At 37.3% G+C, this 18,191-nt stretch overlaps 1 protein-coding gene across 7 annotated transcripts in view; it reads left to right on the top strand.

The window, feature by feature from the left end:
* ZFHX4 (zinc finger homeobox 4) overlaps positions 1 to 18,191 on the top strand; it is a 154,276-nt gene that overhangs the window by 115,501 nt on the left and 20,584 nt on the right. For 5 of the 7 annotated variants that reach the window (XM_080581617.1, XM_080581621.1, XM_080581623.1 and 2 more), the window contains exon 5: positions 13,703 to 13,819. The exons of 1 other annotated variant lie outside the window; for it this stretch is intronic. In XM_080581617.1, the coding sequence (XP_080437743.1) occupies positions 13,703 to 13,819 (117 nt within the window). The remainder of the gene's footprint in view (positions 1 to 13,702; positions 13,820 to 18,191) is intronic. One more of the 7 variants, XM_080581619.1, reaches the window with a different exon arrangement.

The raw sequence follows: 18,191 nt of genomic DNA on the forward strand, positions 1-18,191 counted from the left end.
GAATGAAAATGACATACTGATGACAAATCCTTGCCCAAATAGTGTTTATATGAAATGGTTAATGCCCCATTTCATCTTCACAACAAACTCAGAGGCATGGCATACCTCAGTCCACCAACCTGTGCATATAGGACACAACCTGTTAAAAATGTAACAGACAAAATCCTGCACCTAATTTCTTCAGTGAGTTTAACTGGAGCACTGGTTCTTATCCATGAAATAAACTTCAAAAAAAATCTTAAATGGAAAGCAGTAAATATACTGTAGATACAGGAAAGAAAGAGGATGTCTGCCTGAGCTGCTTTGGGGTGCCACACGGAGTAATATCTGAAAAGAAGGGATTTCAGTCAGAAAAGCATGGTGCCTTCAGTAATTGCTTCATCTTGCATCCTCACACAGTTAACTGAAGTGCTTGTCCTGTCTTTCATGTGTTCTCCTCAGAAATGTCTCCAGATCAGCAAACCTGTCTGAGTGCAACATAAAGCAACATGAAAGTAGCTAACCAGGACTGTGCCTAAAAATTACCAGGTTAATGTCCATGAAATTTATTAAAAAAAAAAAGAAAAAAGGAGAAAAAAAAAAGATCCATACAAGACTTAATTTTTAAGATAATTCTAGCTCTTTTAGTCACATTTTAAAAAGGACACTGTATGTTTAGATACTATGTGAGACTAAAACCAGAGTTATTTTAAAATCCATGGCTTAAATATACAGTAAGTAGCAGAATTTATTTATTTATTTATTTATTTTAATGAAGGTGCCTAAATTAATCTTGCTTTTATAATAAGCAACTTCATAGGGTATTTTTTTTTCTTCTGCTTTTGGAAGTTATTTGCTGCTTACTTCACATCATGTTCCACTTTTCAAGTAAAATACTACTATAAATGAGCGACTATTATAATCCCCAGACCTCAAAGCCCAGCACACATGGTTTTGTGAACACATGATTTGAAATGAGTGGAACTTTCTCAATGTATTTGTAAGTTAGTGTGTATGGAGGTTATATGTTTTATGAGGACTATAAATCTACTTAAAGGCCAGGTGTTGACCTAGATTGCATTGGTAAAAGTCGTCTGTGCCTAATGGGTTTTTGCTAATTTCTCTGAGAGTATGTGGATTCTTGAAACTGCTCAGCTTTCAGTCCATCGGTGCTGGGACAATACTGAGCACTTCTGAAAATCGAATGTGTATTCACTTAAGCCCATTCTTCTGTAGTATGACCTCTGAAGATTTGAACATCTATGAATACCCTTACTCAAACAAAGCCAATCCATGCTGATATTTCACATAGTCACACCACTCTGTGAACTGCAGCCTGATTTGTGCAGGAAAATCCTTGTGCATTGCCTTACAGTCTATTCTTATGCATTTTGTGACTTTATATGGCACAGAAAATATTCAGATAATGACATCTCTAAATATACATTGCTTGCTGATTTTATACTCATGAACAAGAGAACGGGGATGTTCATATGTTGATGTAGTAGAGTAGATTTGTTTCTGCCTCTCAAAGAAACCACTGTCATAATCAAGAAGAACTAATACACGTTGTACTACTTTAATTCAGCACCACGTATGTATGCATGAAGATAGGGTCTGTAATTACCTGGTCACATAGCAATTCCCCCTTGCCTTTATGAGTTTATGGAATGAAGCTGCATGGGGATATGGATGAATCAGTGCTGTGCAGGGGTGGCAGAAACTGTCTGTAGAGCCTCAGCATGTTTGCTGAGAAATTGAGGAAGTGTGTAGTGAGGGAGACTGGGGAATCTAGGAAGAGAAATAAGTTGTCTTATGCTTAAGACAACCGAAAAACTTGCTTCCATATCTGTCTCTGCTGCAGAGCTCCTGTTTTTTTTTTTTTATCCTAAGCAGGTCACCTTACCCAGACTTTTCAGAGGAGTTCACTGACTGTGTGGCCTTCATTTTCTGAGTGCTTGATTTGAGGCTGTAGTATAGTGTTAAATAAGTGCTGAACACACAGAGCTGCAAATGAAAGCAATCAGTGCTGTGCTTTGAGTATATAAAGTGCTATATATTGCTATGTACTTGGAAAAAATTGGGTCCCATCTGTATCAAACTGGGTTCTCCAAGTTAGTAGATTTTTTTTAACCTCAATTTCTATACCTTCCTTTTCTGAAATTGCAGAATTGCCTGCTCACCTCTTAGGACATAATGAAGATAAATTCATTAATATTTGTGCAACAGTAAAAAGTCAATGATAAAATTAATATATATATTTTCCAGAATAGGTTAAAGAGATGTGGTAAATAAAACAAGTGGCTGCATAGAATCATAGAATGGTTTGGGTTGGAAGGGACCTTAAAAATCATCTAGTTCCAAACCCCCTGCCATGGGCAGGGACACCTCCCACTAGACCAGGTTGCCCAAAGCCCCATCCAGCCTGGCCTCGAACATTTCCAGGGATGGGGCATGCACAGCTTCTCTGGGCAACCTGTTCCAGTGCTTCACCACCTTCATAGCAATATATTTTTTTCCTAACATCCAATCTAAATCTACATGTTTTTACTTTAAAACCATTACTCCTTGTCCTGGCACTACACTCCCACATGTTAAATAGCAAGAAGAAAACAAAATCCTGAACAGTTTTTCACCAAATGAGTATCATTATTTTTATGCAGTAAATAACAGCAGTATTTGCCACAAGGTAAAGCTTGATCAGGAAATTAGAGATTGTGCCAAAACGGAAGTGTCTTGAAGCATTTTCTAAGATGTTAGAGTATTTGATTTCTGTGATATTATTAATGCTTCTATATAAAGTTTTCCCTTGTTTGTTTTGCATCTAAATCTTATAGTCATTTTTTGAAGACTTGAACAGGAAAAAAAAGTTGTCATGTAGTACTGTGCTGAAAGTTATATGAAACATTGTTGAGTTTGGATTTGCTACCCAAACCTCTTTTAGCAGAGATAATGAACCAACTGAGAGTAGTGGAAGGATTTTGTTCTCACCAGAGACAAGTACCAGTAAAGGACAGTGCAGTAAGCCAAAAGGAGAATGATGAGAACAAAAAATCAGGGATTTAATTTTGGACTATGGGGGACACCATGTCTTACATTAATTTCCAATCTCCTTGCAAAGAAATCACTATTTTCATCTAGCATTTTCTCTCCTCATCTCCCCTCAACTCTCTTCATACATGACTTTTCCCACCCCACCAGTGCTATTTTTCTTGTCTTCTGCTGCTCGTTCTTTAGATATCCCTTCTCTATTTCCAGCTCCCTTCCCTACCCAGCAGTGCACACTTCCATACCCACTTCCTGCCAACGTTAATATCCCTGAACAAACCTCTCAACATGTCTCAACGTCTTTACCTTATTTATTTATTTGGTATATTCCAGTGGTATGCACTTTCGTTCCCAGCCAACTCTATAACCTTAAGCCCAGTTTTGTACTGGAATTTGATACCCTGCTGTTTCTCATCCTAGTCTCCTACCATTTAAACACTTTCATTTGATCCTAATTATGAACTCAGTTTCTCCATCTATGTTCTTTTCTCTTCTTCTGAGCACATTCTACTTACCTCTCCCCAGTTCCTTCTGTAATTGCCAAATCTCACTTCCATATTTCTTTTGCTCCTGTTAGTATGATAGCAAAAAAGAACATGCTGCTCCTGCTCTCCTATAGCAATCTGTTGTGCACTACACAATGGCATACAGCAGAAAAGAAAAATAATAAGGTAAAGTTCAGTTTCACCATAGTAAGGATACTGTGATTGTAGTCTGGTTGTACAGGGGAGCTGACAGGAGAATTTGTATTTTAGAAGAGCTCTATGAGGATGGCATGCACATTGCCTAGTACAGTACTGGGGAGAAGAGGTTTGCAGAGGCTCTGTGGGGTGTGACTGAATACACACTTTGGTGAGCTCTCAGCACTGTGGGAGGTGTGAGTGTGTTCAGTGATTATGCATTCCTAGGAGAATTTTAGCTCTTCAGTACAAGCGACTTTTCGGAGCATGGGTAAGTAGAATTCTTCAAAGGTGTATTGCTTAGCTGAATTTGAGCAGTTTTATACAATGTGGCATGTGCCAGACATCATTCTGCCTGCTGAATTTTGGGCTCCAATTCAAGATTACTGAAATAGTAAAGATTTCCAATATATACATATGTAAGAAAATGTATTTGTCCTATTCCTATTCTCAGAAGTAGCAAAATCATTTTGTCTGAAATTTAAAAAAAATGCATTGTTATCCAACCTACAACAGAAATTCAGCACAACAGATTTCAGCTGAAGAAGTTCACACTTATTGAAGTTATAAGCAAATGAAATGAGGCTGGTGCGGCCTCACCTCGAGTACTGTGTGCAGTTCTGGGCACCACAGTACAAAAAGGACATTAAACTGTTAGAGAGTGTCCAGAGGAGGGCGACAAAGATGGTGAGGGGCCTAGAGGGGAAGACATATGAGGAGCGGCTGAGGTCACTTGGCCTGTTCAGCCGGGAGAAGAGGATGCTGAGGGGGGACCTCATCGCAGTCTACAACTTCCTCACGAGGGAGAGTGGAGAGGCAGGTGACCTATTCTCCGTAATCACCAGTGATAGGACCTGCGGGAATGGTGTTAAACTGAGGCAGGGGAGGTTTAGGCTGGGCATCAGGAAGAGGTTCTTCACCGAGAGGGTGGTCGCACACTGGAACAGGCTCCCCAGGGACGTAGTCACTGCACCAAGCCTGTCTGAACTTACGAAGCAATTGGACTGTGCACTTAGTCACATGGTCTAAACTTTTGGGTAGACCTGTGTGGTGCCAGGAGTTAGACTTAATGATCCTTATGGGTCCCTTCCAACTTGGGATATTCTATGATTCTATGAAATTTTAAGTTCAGGTCTTGTTCAGAGGCTTTTTCTGGAATATTTTCAGCGTTATCAGCAGCACCACCTCACAAGGTGAGGCATTTAGCATTTAGCTAAATTGACAGTGTAGATTTGTGTTTATTAAGCAGTTTTGAACTGGGAGTCTATAAACAAGGGACACCCTTGGCTTCAGCAGAAATAGAATTACGTTGCTGACAATGAAAATTAAGGTGGAGGGATTGTTACTTAAAGTATGTATTAGAGAGAGAACATTCCAATGAGACAATCAGGTAGCAAAGTTGAAAGTGTAATATATTGAACAGTGGGAATTAAAATATATAATTAAAGGAATGAGGAAATGAAAGACGAAGGAAAACATCTAGTGTTCTGCACCATTTGAGTAAAATGAAAAATGGGTACAAATAAAGCCATCCATGCCACTCTGTGGCAGTGATACAAGAAGCTTGACAGCAAGACAAGGTGATGTGAAGTGCTTGATTTGGCACTAGGAGAACCCTTAGAACTGGCATTTTTAAATTCAGAAAATCTGTGTATGTGTTCTACTCTCTTTCAGTATTTATGTCACCCATTATTGTGCTAAGAACTAATTGATATTTCTCATCTTCAGAGCATGTCATGCAGGTGTCTCTGACAAACTTGGCAGCAGATTTGAGTTTCAAGCCTCAGAGTAATTAATAGGATAGTGTAATTCCTGATCTCAAACAACGAAGCAAGAAAAAATTAGCTTTAGGTCTTGAAGCATTGCGATAGAACAGGAAGGCTCCCATAGGCTATTGTGGATGAAGAGGATGGAGACATAGCATGTTACACACAAATAATATAATATGAGTCAGGAACATTCCACAAAACTGAGTAATATTTGAATAATGACACAAGAGTTTGTTATCCAAGTTTTCCAAACTGGGACTGGAGGGTGAAAGGGAAGACAGTAACAGAAGGGAATGGGAGACAAGGAGACAGGAAAGTATCATTGCTTTTAACTTCTTTTTGCTAGTTTGATGAGAAGATTTTTATAATTTCCTCCTGTCTCAGTAGTGGTCTTGACCCTGTGTCAATGTACTATGTTTTGTATGGTACAGCTATAGACAGGAAACATGGTTTCTACAGGAAATTTTTAGAGGGGATTTTTGGCAGTGGAAATCTTGGTGAAGATTCTTACACATCACTCAACCATTGTTATCTGGGTTGAAGCACCTGTGTTATCTTTCCAAAAAATCAAAGACCGTTTGGTACATACATATGTTAAACAATGAATGTGGTGTGTGCATATGTTAAACTTTTGAACTCTGAAGATATAAGTGATATTTGCAACAAATAAATTTGAAAAAAAAAATAAATCACAGACTGCTATGTATATGCTATAAAATATTTATCAGGTAACTGTGAAAAAGTAAATAATTCTGTAAAGGTTATTTAAAAAAAATATTCAGAAAATATAAAATGTGGTTATGTTCAGGTATTTTTCCGCTGTGTAAATAAATCACCCACTTCTGCCTGTGACACTTAGCATCAAGGAGCAGGAGTATTAAAACTGGAGGGGTGTAGTTTAGCTACATGACAAGACATAGTACAAGAATTTATTCAGGTCAGAAGAGAGTATCCTTAAAAATGGAAATAAAGCCAAAATTATGTTAATAAAACTGTACATAAAGGTTGGCTAAGAGGAGAAACTACGTGAAGGTACCTAGAAAAGCTGAATAGGAATCGTTATTGTATCTCAGAAGTAAAAACCATTCAGAAGAGAGTCATTAGGTCTGCTAGACCACCAGAGAATAAGGAGTCAGTCCAAAATGATCAGGAGATGGCAAAGAAAATAAATTCTTTTACTCTAGTATTCTCAAAAGACAAAGGAGAAATATATGCATAACAGAATTCTTTACAGATAATTTCAGAGGCATATTATTAGTGAGCCAAGAAGACGTGAATAATTCAGAGAGAAAATCTGGAAGGTAAATGAGAAGGATTTTACAGTGTATTTCAGAGAGAAGCCCAAAAACTGAGTCAATAATAAAATATGTCATTTAAATTACATTTTAAATGAGCTGTTAATTAACATTGAGGATTTCTTTGTAAATACACTCTAAAGGATTGTTCTGGAAAGTGCAAAAGGGAGAGCCAATCTCACCACTTACATGAGGTATTGGAAACTCAGCTCATGTGGGAGGTAGGAAAAAATGCAAGAAATCAGGGACAGCAGAAGCATTTGTATATGAAGGGACATTGAAAACAGATTGAACAGCAACACAGAGAAGTAAAACACAGCTGAACAAGAGGTATGCAAGAAAGGTGAAATACTGTGAAGATACAGTATTTATTTATATATTTATTTATTTTCCCCACAGGCTAGAAATGAGCACCCAATAAGCTGGCAAAGTCATGAGGAGCCTCTCATTGACTTTTCGAACTTTGCGTCAGGCTCTTAGGCTCAGGTTCACCCACCTGACTTCTAACATTTAGCTGCAGTGCCAATGTGAGAAGTCTACACTCAAACAGTAAATTTCACTCTAAAATCCCTCTGTAGTCAGGGAGGAATTAGACAGCTCCAGAGACTAATTCAACCTTCCTGAAGTCTGAGTTGTGCCCTGAAGATCCCTGCCTTTCCCTCCATAGAGAGGAATATTGGAGCAGTGCCTTAAATTAGGCAGGGTGTATCCAAACCAGTGTGTTAAATAAGAATTAGCAATGAGATTGAATTTTCTTTTCAAAATAACTCTGATGTAAATGTATTACAGCTCAAGTCAGACAGTGCTAGTTTTCTTCATACCTTTTGCTGATGGGGGAAACAGCAGTTTCTATGAACCGTAATGGCAGCCAAAAGAAAAGTACCGAGTTGGAAAAGTTTGACTATTCTCAATATAGATTCATGCTTCAATGCCTTTCTAGAGATGGCCAAGTAGGAAAAGTATCCCTTTTTGCATAATAAATGATTAACTGTGCATCTCCAATCACATCTGGAAAACATTGCTGAGTTTCAGAATAGCTGACATTCTCTGTTAATGGTTTTGTCAGCATATGCTCTTTTTGCCTCTTGCAAAATATTTAATGAAATATTAATATAAAAATAAAACAACAACAACAACAAACCCCCACAAATTTTCCATTTTTCTGATCAGCCAGTGTGGCTCGATGTAAGTTTACAAATATTTTACATGATTATCAGAGTAAAACAAGCTTCTGATCCTGATTTACTCTGAGAATATGAAAGGGAGACTAAGAAACAGTCAATTCCAGCCAGCAACAAGATAAAGGGAGAGTTTGCTCAGCAGCCGAACTGCAAAGGACACCCCACCCCTCTAAACTGCTCAGAAGAATATTCCTTCTCTCTCAGCAGCCCTAAGTAAACTGATGTTTATATATATATATATACTAGAATAGGAAAAAATGAAGTACCAGGTGAATTAACTGGTGATAATGATTTTTTATTTCTACCTTCAGACGCTGAGAAAAAAGAAGTAGGGTAGATGAGAGCTGCTACTCACCAGTAGCCAAAGGGACGAGGCTGAGTGTGGCAAGTGGGGAATACTGGCTGCTGGGTGGAGTGGGTGTGATTTGTGACACTCCTTGGGAAGGAGCTACCACAACGTGCTCTGTTCAGCCAGCTTTGCAGTAGGGCTTCTCTAACACAGTAATACAAACAGAAGAAAATAAACAGACTGCTGTAAAAATTCAAATGATACACCACAAAACAAAATGGTACAATTTGATACAAACTGCTGGTTAGCACTTTCTGGTCAATATGACGATCATCACTTAATTATAGGCTTGTTTGTGGGAAGTTCAGCCTTCTAAAAGCAATAGTTTTAAATATAACACAGAGATTAGAAACAGTTATTAACGAGTTGGTGCTGTTATTCCCCTTGAGTCCCTAAATGAGAAATTAGAAATCCTATTTGAAGATGAATTATGACCACTAGAGGATGCTTTCAAGACCCTGAATGAGCAAGGCATCCTGTTCCTCACTCATGCTCTCCAAGATTAGCTAGAAAATAGAATAAATACTTTCTGAACTATATGGGTGAATATATTGCAATCCAGACATCAGAAAGAACCTACTATCAACTAAGTAGAGTAACTGGGATGCTCCAGAATAAAATCCACAAGACCTGCTCTTAATTCACTTTTTCTTCTCTTGCATACTGTATGAGTTTTTATTTTGTTTTCTTCTGTTGTTCATCTTTTCCCTATACTATCTGCCGCTTGTCCATCTCTTCAGTCCATTCTTCCATTATCTTTTGCTAGTGGTTACCTTTTCATCCTGATAGTTAATGTCATCAAGCCATTCCTTCTCCCAGTTGAACGTGGGATACACCTATACTGAACATTTATGGGTACCGTTGATTTAGCTGTTTATTGAACATATTGAATAACAAACACTATATTTTTTTTAATCTCTGCCTCATTTCCTATTTATTTATTTACTACTTTAGTTGATTGATTTATTTTTTCCCTGTCCATCTGGCCCTCAGCCACATACACTTTCTTAATCTTGCTTTCTCTTTCATAACCACAATTACTCATCCACAACTAGTAGATCATCCTCATTTAGGAAATTACTTGCAGTTTGGAGAAGGTAAAAGGGATATCAACAGCAACAACAAAAAAAATCCAAGACTACAACAGTAACTGCTGTCCATTGATTCATATCAGTGCTGTTTCAACTCTGCCACATTTTTCCTTTAACTTTTCAGTATTTTATTTCAAAAATTAGATTTTTTTTTTTCTACACACCTTGCAATAGCTATGATGGATATATTTGTTCTTTTATTTGCACCTCAGTAAGTCTGGCTTTTCCCAAATATATATGTATATTCATCTAATTTTTTTGCTGGTATCTGCTATTCAGCTTTGGGTGAGGCCTGGATTTTGCAATTGAAATCATCACACATCTTGACTTCATTGGACTGAGGAAGGTCATAAGGGCCTCCTTTCATGAAATTGGAATAGAATCAGGATCTAAGAGTGTAGGTTAACATACAAACGTATATGACATAGAATATATAATATGCAATATCAGCTGATTAATATTACCTCTGAAGCTTAAGTTTTCCTTTTTCCACGATTTTATGGTTTTAGTTCAGTCTGTGCTAACCTCTTTTTTTTTTTTTTTTTTTTTTTTTGTGTGTGTGTGTGTGTGTGTGTGAGTTTAATTCTAAGGCAGTTGTGTGGAAAAGGTTGATAAATTCAAGAGATCCAACATCAAAAGAAATTTTCAATGTTTAGACAAAATAAAACCAGGTGTGAATAAAATATCATATTGCAGTAGTAAGTGTTATTAAAGTCATTAAAGTACATTTGAATCTGCTGGTCTATTCATTTTCAAAACTGACATTTGTAAACGTATATAGTCAGGACTCATGTAAATTTAAAAGAGAACATTAGGACTAGTTCTGGGATCTGTGGCCCCATCATATTCTGTTTTGTTGATTTTGTGTCTTCAAACAGGAATCATTACGTTTTTATAACTTAATAGTATCCTTGTCGGTTAGCACATGAAGTAAGAACAAAAATATTACTGAAAAGAAATGTTTGTTGATTTGTCTTTTGCATAGGTATGTAGTGTCTTTGATAGAGTGCTTCGTTCGATATCCTCTATATCTATTCTAATGGTGGTCTTTCTTAAGGATTTTTTTTTGTAAGTTTACTAAATGCCTTTAAGTTAGAACTGTTGAATTTCCATCTTGACCCTTTGATAAATGTCGCAACTGTGTGAATCTTAGTCTTTTTGTAATTTTGAAGGAAAATATGAGAAGTTGTATTATCATTTCTGTCTATGAAATTTATTTCTGAAGTGAATGGCATAAATATTCTGAAATGAATGCCAAATGTATTTTCTAGAAGTGAGTGCCATTGAAAGCCAAGGCAGGCAATTTATACTATGCATAATAATGATATTAATTTTTATGGTGTGTATAAGTTACATTTTGATTAGTTTTTTGCATGATTAAAAATTTGCAAAGCCTTTATGGCCCCCAGGAGCCTACCTGTAATAAACAGCTCTCACCTTCCAAACCATAAAACAGGTCTGCAGTACTTGAACATTAGAGCTAATTGCCTTGCTACATCAAAGGGAGCACCACAAGACTGAGAAAAATCACAGAAGGGGGGTGGGGAGAGGGGGGCAGTTTCACCTCTAAAGGTTATGCGTTTGTGGCTTGGTGGAGCCCTGTAAAGTTATGGCCTCAGAACTGCTGTTTGTGATTAAGTTGATGGGGAAAGTCTATCCCGCAATCTCTCCCTGCTGCTGACACAGAGTCTTTGTTCACATTCAGATTTCTCAAACTGTTGCCAGGGTCAGGCTGAGGTCAGACACCACGATGATGTATAGGAGAACATGTCTGGGAATTTCTCTCACACTTAAAACACATACCAGAAAAACAGGAGAGCACCCTGCAAAAATTGTCTGATGAGACCCAGATGATACTGTAGCTTTTCTTTTAGTACCTTCATAATTTTCTTTCTCTTTGCCTGACACACACACAATGTTTTATTAATGTGTGCCACGATAGCCCTTACAATTTTATGTCCCCTCAAGATAAGGACACTCAGTAGCACTTTGACACTTCATTTTCCAGCCCAGGGGAACTGGGCCAGTAAATCTAGTAGAATAAGCAGTGCAGCCATTCCCAAGGATGAGTCGAGAAGGGATTTGCCGCAGGCTTCGTGAGGCCACAGGGCCTGACACTGGATACGAGCCTCATGTGTGCGCACTTGGCATTAACACAGCCCGATCCAGGCAGGATCACAGGCTAGCAGCATCCCGAACTGTGCTCCCCCGCCACCCAGACAAACACAGTCCTGCTTCCAGCTGCGGCTGGGATGCCTCCCGTGTTTGATTAGCTATCATCGCAGGAGGGGGCAGGGGGCCGCAGCAGGGAGAGTGCTAAAATAGCACGGGGGGGGGGGGGGGGGGGGGGGGGGGGGAGTGTCCATTTTGATGGTAATTTTATTTTATTTTTTTAATATGCTATTAGTTTTAGAAGAGGGGACAATCTTTCCCCCTATATTGTTCCAAAAAGTGGACACACATACTTAGTGTGTCCTATCATATTTCGATGTCAATGCAAAACACATTGATCTGTGGCTGAGATTTTGGGTTGTTGGTTTTTGTTCTTTTTTTTTTTTTGGTTTGGTTTCCAAAATTGCAGCTGTTTTCTTTTTCTTTCTCTCTTTCTCTCTTTCTCTCTTTCTCTCTTTCTTTCTTTCTTTCTTTCTTTCTTTCTTTCTTTCTTTCTTTCTTTCTTTCTTTCTTTCTTTCTTTCTTTCTTTCTTTTTTCTTTCTTTCTCTCTCTCTCTTTCTCTCTCTCTCTTTCTCTTTCTTTCCTCCTTCCTTCCTTCCTTCCTTCCTTCCTTCCTTCCTTCCTTCCTTCCTTCCTTCCTTCCTTCCTTCCTTCCTTCCTTCCTTCTTTTCTTTTTTTTTCCCCTCTTCCGATTTAAAAAAAGGTTTTGCAGAGAGTCGAGAATCGGATAGGGTCACCACATCGATCTGAGGGTTGTTTGCCTAGGCATACAGTTTCAGTGCCTGGCTGGCAAGTAAGGCACTAAGCAGCAATTTTTTTGTGCTCAGCTGCTACATATGACAGAGGATATTTCATTCGGCTGTCAGAATGTTATTAATAAAACATGGGGTGCGAAGAGGGCCACTATTTCCCCTTTCAATCACTATAGCATTTACAATGAAAATTTTATGCAGTGTGTAATTTTCAGTTAATGCTTGACACTTAAAATGTCGGTAGTTGCATTTTGTGTGGTTCCTGAAGGGTTAATTGTATCATGTTCCCTGCATAAAAGCTCTGCTTATCAAAAGTGAATAGAAGAGTGTATGCAAATGTGTGTCTGTGACCTTTTGCCTTTCCAGGGTTAATTTATATGGTCATTAAAGATTTTATGAAATTGAGCAGCCTGGTGCTTCGAATCCCATTTTACTTTCACCTCCTAATTTATATAATTCCTACCTGAACTGAGAAATATGATTTTTATTTTTTTGTGCTGCAATGAAAACAGCATGCCGTGCTGTGGGGAGTTACAAGTCTGGTTATCTGGCATTACTCAGATTGCTAAAAATTCATTAAAATGTGACATCAGCACAGTGAGAGACAAATGATCGCAGGATGAAAAGGAACAGTGGGCCTTTCACGGATTAGTGCTAACACAGCCCCAGCATAGAAGCTAACTGCATAAACAGATTAATCCACCAGTAGCAGCATAGCAAAGATTTACAGAATAATTAAATAGGCTTGAGTTACTGTGAAGATTTCCATGTAATCTAGCTGGTGTGAACACGTAAGTGAGGTGTGGGTAATGCTGCTTCCTCAGAAGCCATATACCAAGTTATATCATTTATCCTGAATGGCTCCCCCTGGAGACAAAATTTGAGACTTCTCCTGCAAAGCCAGAGGTTTATATTTAATACAGTACCTAATACCTAATACTTACTTACTGCAATTAGCGGGATACTGCTGTACTAATAGGATTTATATTTGAATTCCACCTTTTTTTCTTTTTTCTTTTTTGGCTTCAAGATACATTTTTACATGGGCTTGCTTTTGTTCAAGCCAGTGTGATGCATCTGTGCATCTGTGTGCCTGTATTTTAACACAAATCATTTCTAGCTAAAGAATATAAAATGACAAGCTTTAAAACTGTCATGCTGTTGGGAAGCAGATACTCTGATAAAGACATGTTCAGAATCTCTGGCTAGATTTTGAAGTATTGAAAATTATTTGTTATTAATGTCCAACCTCTTTAAAGTGCTGTTCTTTCCCTTCCTTCTTTCCTTCCAACCCCCCCCCCCCCCCCCCTTCTCCCTGTTTTGACACCCTCTTTCAGTGCTGCTAAATGGTCACTAAGTTAGCTCTTTTCTGTGCTTGTCCCCAGAAGAACAAGGTGAAGACATAGAAGGGTCTGCTAAAAGTACATCAGTGGCTGTTGGTGATGATAAAGACTCAAGTGAGAGAGACAATAGTGAAGGCAAAAAGGCTAGTAAAGACTCTGGTAAGATGATAGAATTTTGTCTTCCCCTTTCTTTAACTTATGAAATGCTCTTTCATTTTAAACTGTCTGGACATTCCCACTACTATTCATTGCATGTGCGTTTTGCATGTGATTTCTATCAGTAGCCTCCCATTGACCTATTTTTAATCATAACCATCTGACAGGATAGATGCGGATAAGTTGAAGAATATTACAGGACGACCAGTGAGATTATTTTTTAATCAAATCAGTTTGTGTGCTTGTAATTTTTTAAGCGCCTTTCATTAATCTTAGCTGCACTTGTGATTCTTCTGATGGCATATTAATTTTTCATAAGCATAGGATTAGTTACCACTTGAATTTTTTCTTCAGTCAGGTTTTGCCCCCCTTTTAACCCAAAGAATGTGCATGGGGGAGTTGTTATTATTTTTTGTTCTTGCTCTCTGATCAGTTACTCCCAAGAATCTAGCCTCTTCCTGGGCATTTATTTGAGGCATTTTGAAAAAAATATACAAAATCCATTGCAAAAGTTTACAGATGATTCAGCCTAAGAAAGAGGAAATATCATTGAAAACGGATTATGGGTTGGGTAATTTTGATCTCCTGGAATAGACAAAGCCCAGTAATGAAAGCTACTGTCTTTGAAAACAAAACCCCTATGTCATGACATTTACTTGTGCACAAACAAACCCAGGGCCAGCATCTGGTGTAGATACCCAAGGCTTTTTCTGTGTTTGATTTGGCAAATATGTGACTTCATCCATGCTTTTTATGTATGAGATGGAAATCTATGGTCACGATGAATATTACATTGGCTACTTTTGCCGCACGCTACACCTAGTTACATTATGTTAGATTCATTGAAGCAGAAGAAGTGCTGAAACAGGTTGAAGCCTATTAGTTTCAGGTAGTCATATATCTTTTCCTTGTATGCCAATGACAGCAGCATACAAAGGAGGTTGTATTCTCCAAAAAGACTTATAGTTGTAGAGAAAATATAATTTTACATGTGAGTTTCTTTACACCCAAACTCTCCCACACTGTAATTTGCTCTTTACATAGTAAACATTTTTCATTTACTTATATATATGTGTGTGTGTGTGTGTGTGTGTGTGTGTGTGGCCCTTTTTGTGCTGAATTAATTCAGTAAACTGACCTAAAGATTAAAGCTTCCTTTATGTTTGCTTGTTGATGTGCTAAGGTCAGTATCCATCACAGTTTAGAACCTCAGCTGCTCTTCAGTCGCTTTATTTTTTGAGATCAAGAGACTGAAGAAAGGCAGATGATGACAAGGATGATGTTGAGCAAGAAACTATGTTGTGGTTTAAAATATATATACTCCCTTGGCTGGCTTTTTGACTTGGAAAGAGCTGTCTGTGGTGCAGTAAAGCCATGCTGCAAAGCAGACATACATCCTCCTGAACAGTCTTGTCAGGGGCTGTCCTGGACACTCATCAAGAGAGAGGTGAGGGCCACCTGGAGCCTGCATTTCCCACCATACATTCTGCTTAGGGGACACTGCAAAGCACTTCAGGGAGTTTGTCAGCTCTCTCTTTTTCTCAGACAGTCCATTTATAGCTGTATAAAAGAGAATATGGTATTAAAACTCCAGAAAAAAAAAAGAAAAAAAAGAGAAAGAGAGAAACAGAAACAGAAAAAGGAAAAGAAAAAAGAAAAGAAAAAGGAAAAGAAAAGAGAAAAGAAAAAGGAAAAGAAAAGAGAAAAGAAAAAGGAAAAGGAAAAGGAAAAGGAAAAGGAAAAGGAAAAGGAAAAGAAAAAGAAAAAGAAAAAGAAAAAGAAAAAGAAAAAGAAAAGAAAAAGAAAAAGAAAAAGAAAAAGAAAAAGAAAAAGAAAAAGAAAAAGAAAAAGAAAAAGAAAAAGAAAAAGAAAAAGAAAAAGAAAAAGAAAAAGAAAAAGAAAAAGAAAAAGAAAAAGAAAAAGAAAAAGAAAAAGAAAAAAAGAAAAAGCAGAAAAAAAGGATGGCATCTAGAAAAAAATCCTGAAGGGGAATTCTCAAAATTCCATCAGGATTAGTTGCTCATAAGGGCCAAGTTTAATTAGGACAAACCTATATCCAAATGCCTACTGGGTGCACTACAAAAAAACAGCATAATTGTTTTGCATTCCCGTGCCAGCAATTACACAAATAACTTGCAGTAAGATTCATATACAAACAAGGGCTGAAATACATGATTGCCTTTGTGCTTTAGAGAAAGCAGTTTGTACTGTAAAATCCTAAATCTTGTAGAAACTTTATTTTCATAATCTAAATTAATTCTCCATATGTATCTTTCAGATCATCATCTTAATTTTCACTCAGCTGACAAGTATTTCTAATGACTGCATAACTGCTTATGTTTAATTGAATGTTAATTTGGGCTTTCTCATGAATTGAGTGTTGCAAGTCTTGCCAAAGAAATCTCAGGAAAACCAATAAATTAATCACAATACTAACAAGTTAGATAGGAAAGTGGTGTGACCCCTCTTTAGCATAGAATCTATTAGACGAGAAAGGATTAACATGTATTTAGTAACACTATGTTTGTGTAAGCTGTTGTGCTGTATTGCTTACCTTATCTCAAGGAGTAGAGCTTTCAAAATGAGACTTGGCAATATGCAAGTTATATTTGTTGAATATTCATTCAGAATAGAAAAGCCTACTAATGCCTCATTTATATTGTCATTTAAATCTAGTGCCACTTTAGATTAATTATAATCCAAATTACAGCTCTATGCAATGCCAGAATTAATATGGAATTTATCCAGATTAATACATTTGCATTGAAAATGTAATATGTCTCTGCCATGGCTAAGGGGAGCACTTTTTAATAAGGTAAACACGAGGAAAGATGGAAATTAACCTTCATTATTGCAATGAAAATTATCCTTTCATTCTACTCTAATTAGAAAGAATACCAGTAATTATAATTTTAGAATTATTTTGAGGCTGAATAACATCATCTAATGTGTCAGAAGTCTTAAATTATTGCAATCTTTATCAAACACATAGATTCATAAATAACTAAATAGTATTTTGATTGTAGGTTTTCCAGGATTTTATTTCCTTAGCATTCTCCCCCTTCTTAGTCACACAAACATTTATATTTTTATTTTGGGGTTTCAAAGATGCTAAGAAAGTGAAGGCATCTGAATTGCAGTGAATTATGTCATTTTTGTATTAGCAATTTTACGCAAGTTAAATAATTCCGTAACTGACAGTTAATCATTGACTAGTCTATTTTGTGGCACTTATTTATAATTAAACTTAGTTTTTCAGCTAAATGTATTGAAAGTACATTATTCATCTAAAATAATGCTGTGTATTATATGTTGTAAAATGAATTACAGTTGTGTTTCACAATTAGGAGAAAAAGCAACAGTGTGTCTCAAGAATAGAAAGTGCATATTTAAAACACGAATAACAACAGTCTCTTCCTACAGCTGCTTTTTAAGCTGCTAGCATGCCAGGGGAACACCCAGCTATGAAAACAGTGCCACACTTCATGCTCAGGACCAGAATATTTTCTCTCCTCTCCCCTTCCTCCTTCAATACGCTATCTGTAAGACCATGACTTAGTTCAGCCTGTTTTTTGTTCAGCTCCTTAAAACGTTGAATCCAACACAGAAAGCAGAAAGTTACCACAGCAAGAAAAGGCACTAAATTGTAATAGCTGGATGATTCGCTTGCATGAGGAGTCAAACCTCATTTGCTTTTGGCAGCTACACTTGTGACAGGTGATGACCAGGGGGGAGTTCCATCCTCACCATGCACAGGGGCAAGTGGCTTCACCCCAGAGCAAAAAATCAGCCCTCTTTTTGTGCAAACATCAGTCACATATGCTTTGCTATAGGCCAGATGTAACTTCGGTCCTTTAAGAAGTAACGGTGTTTGGCACTGAATGAATCCAGCGCAACATCAACAACAAAAACAACAAAGGCTCTGTAAATTTCAACAATTTATATAAATATCATAGTAAGCATAATAAAAAGCTGTGCTTTGTTATGCATTTATTGACCCCAGCACAGTGTTTTACGATTCTATGGTTTTATTATATTAACCACAAAAGAAAATTTAACCAAAAAATATTTGTTTTTATTGAAACAAGAACTTTGTGTTTTATGATTATTATCGGCCCTTTGAAGTAATTAAGTTGTCCTATCCTGTGGTGGAAGATGATGTGTAATATTAACCTTGTGTGTGCCCGGGCACACGCAGAGTACACTCCAAGCTAAATTTCATTAGCAGTTACATGCCAATGCCAAAAACACAGTTAAATGCATTTTCTAAAATGGATTTTGGAGCAGAATTGGGATCCTAATTTCTGTAACAAAATGTTGAAAACAATCTAATGTGAGAAGAGGAAGAGAAGGCAGAATTGTTTTCTTTTGGTTT

Source organism: Anser brachyrhynchus, assembly GCF_964034855.1.
Source record: "Anser brachyrhynchus genome assembly, chromosome: 2".
In the NCBI taxonomy this organism is placed as follows: Eukaryota; Metazoa; Chordata; class Aves; order Anseriformes; family Anatidae; genus Anser; species Anser brachyrhynchus.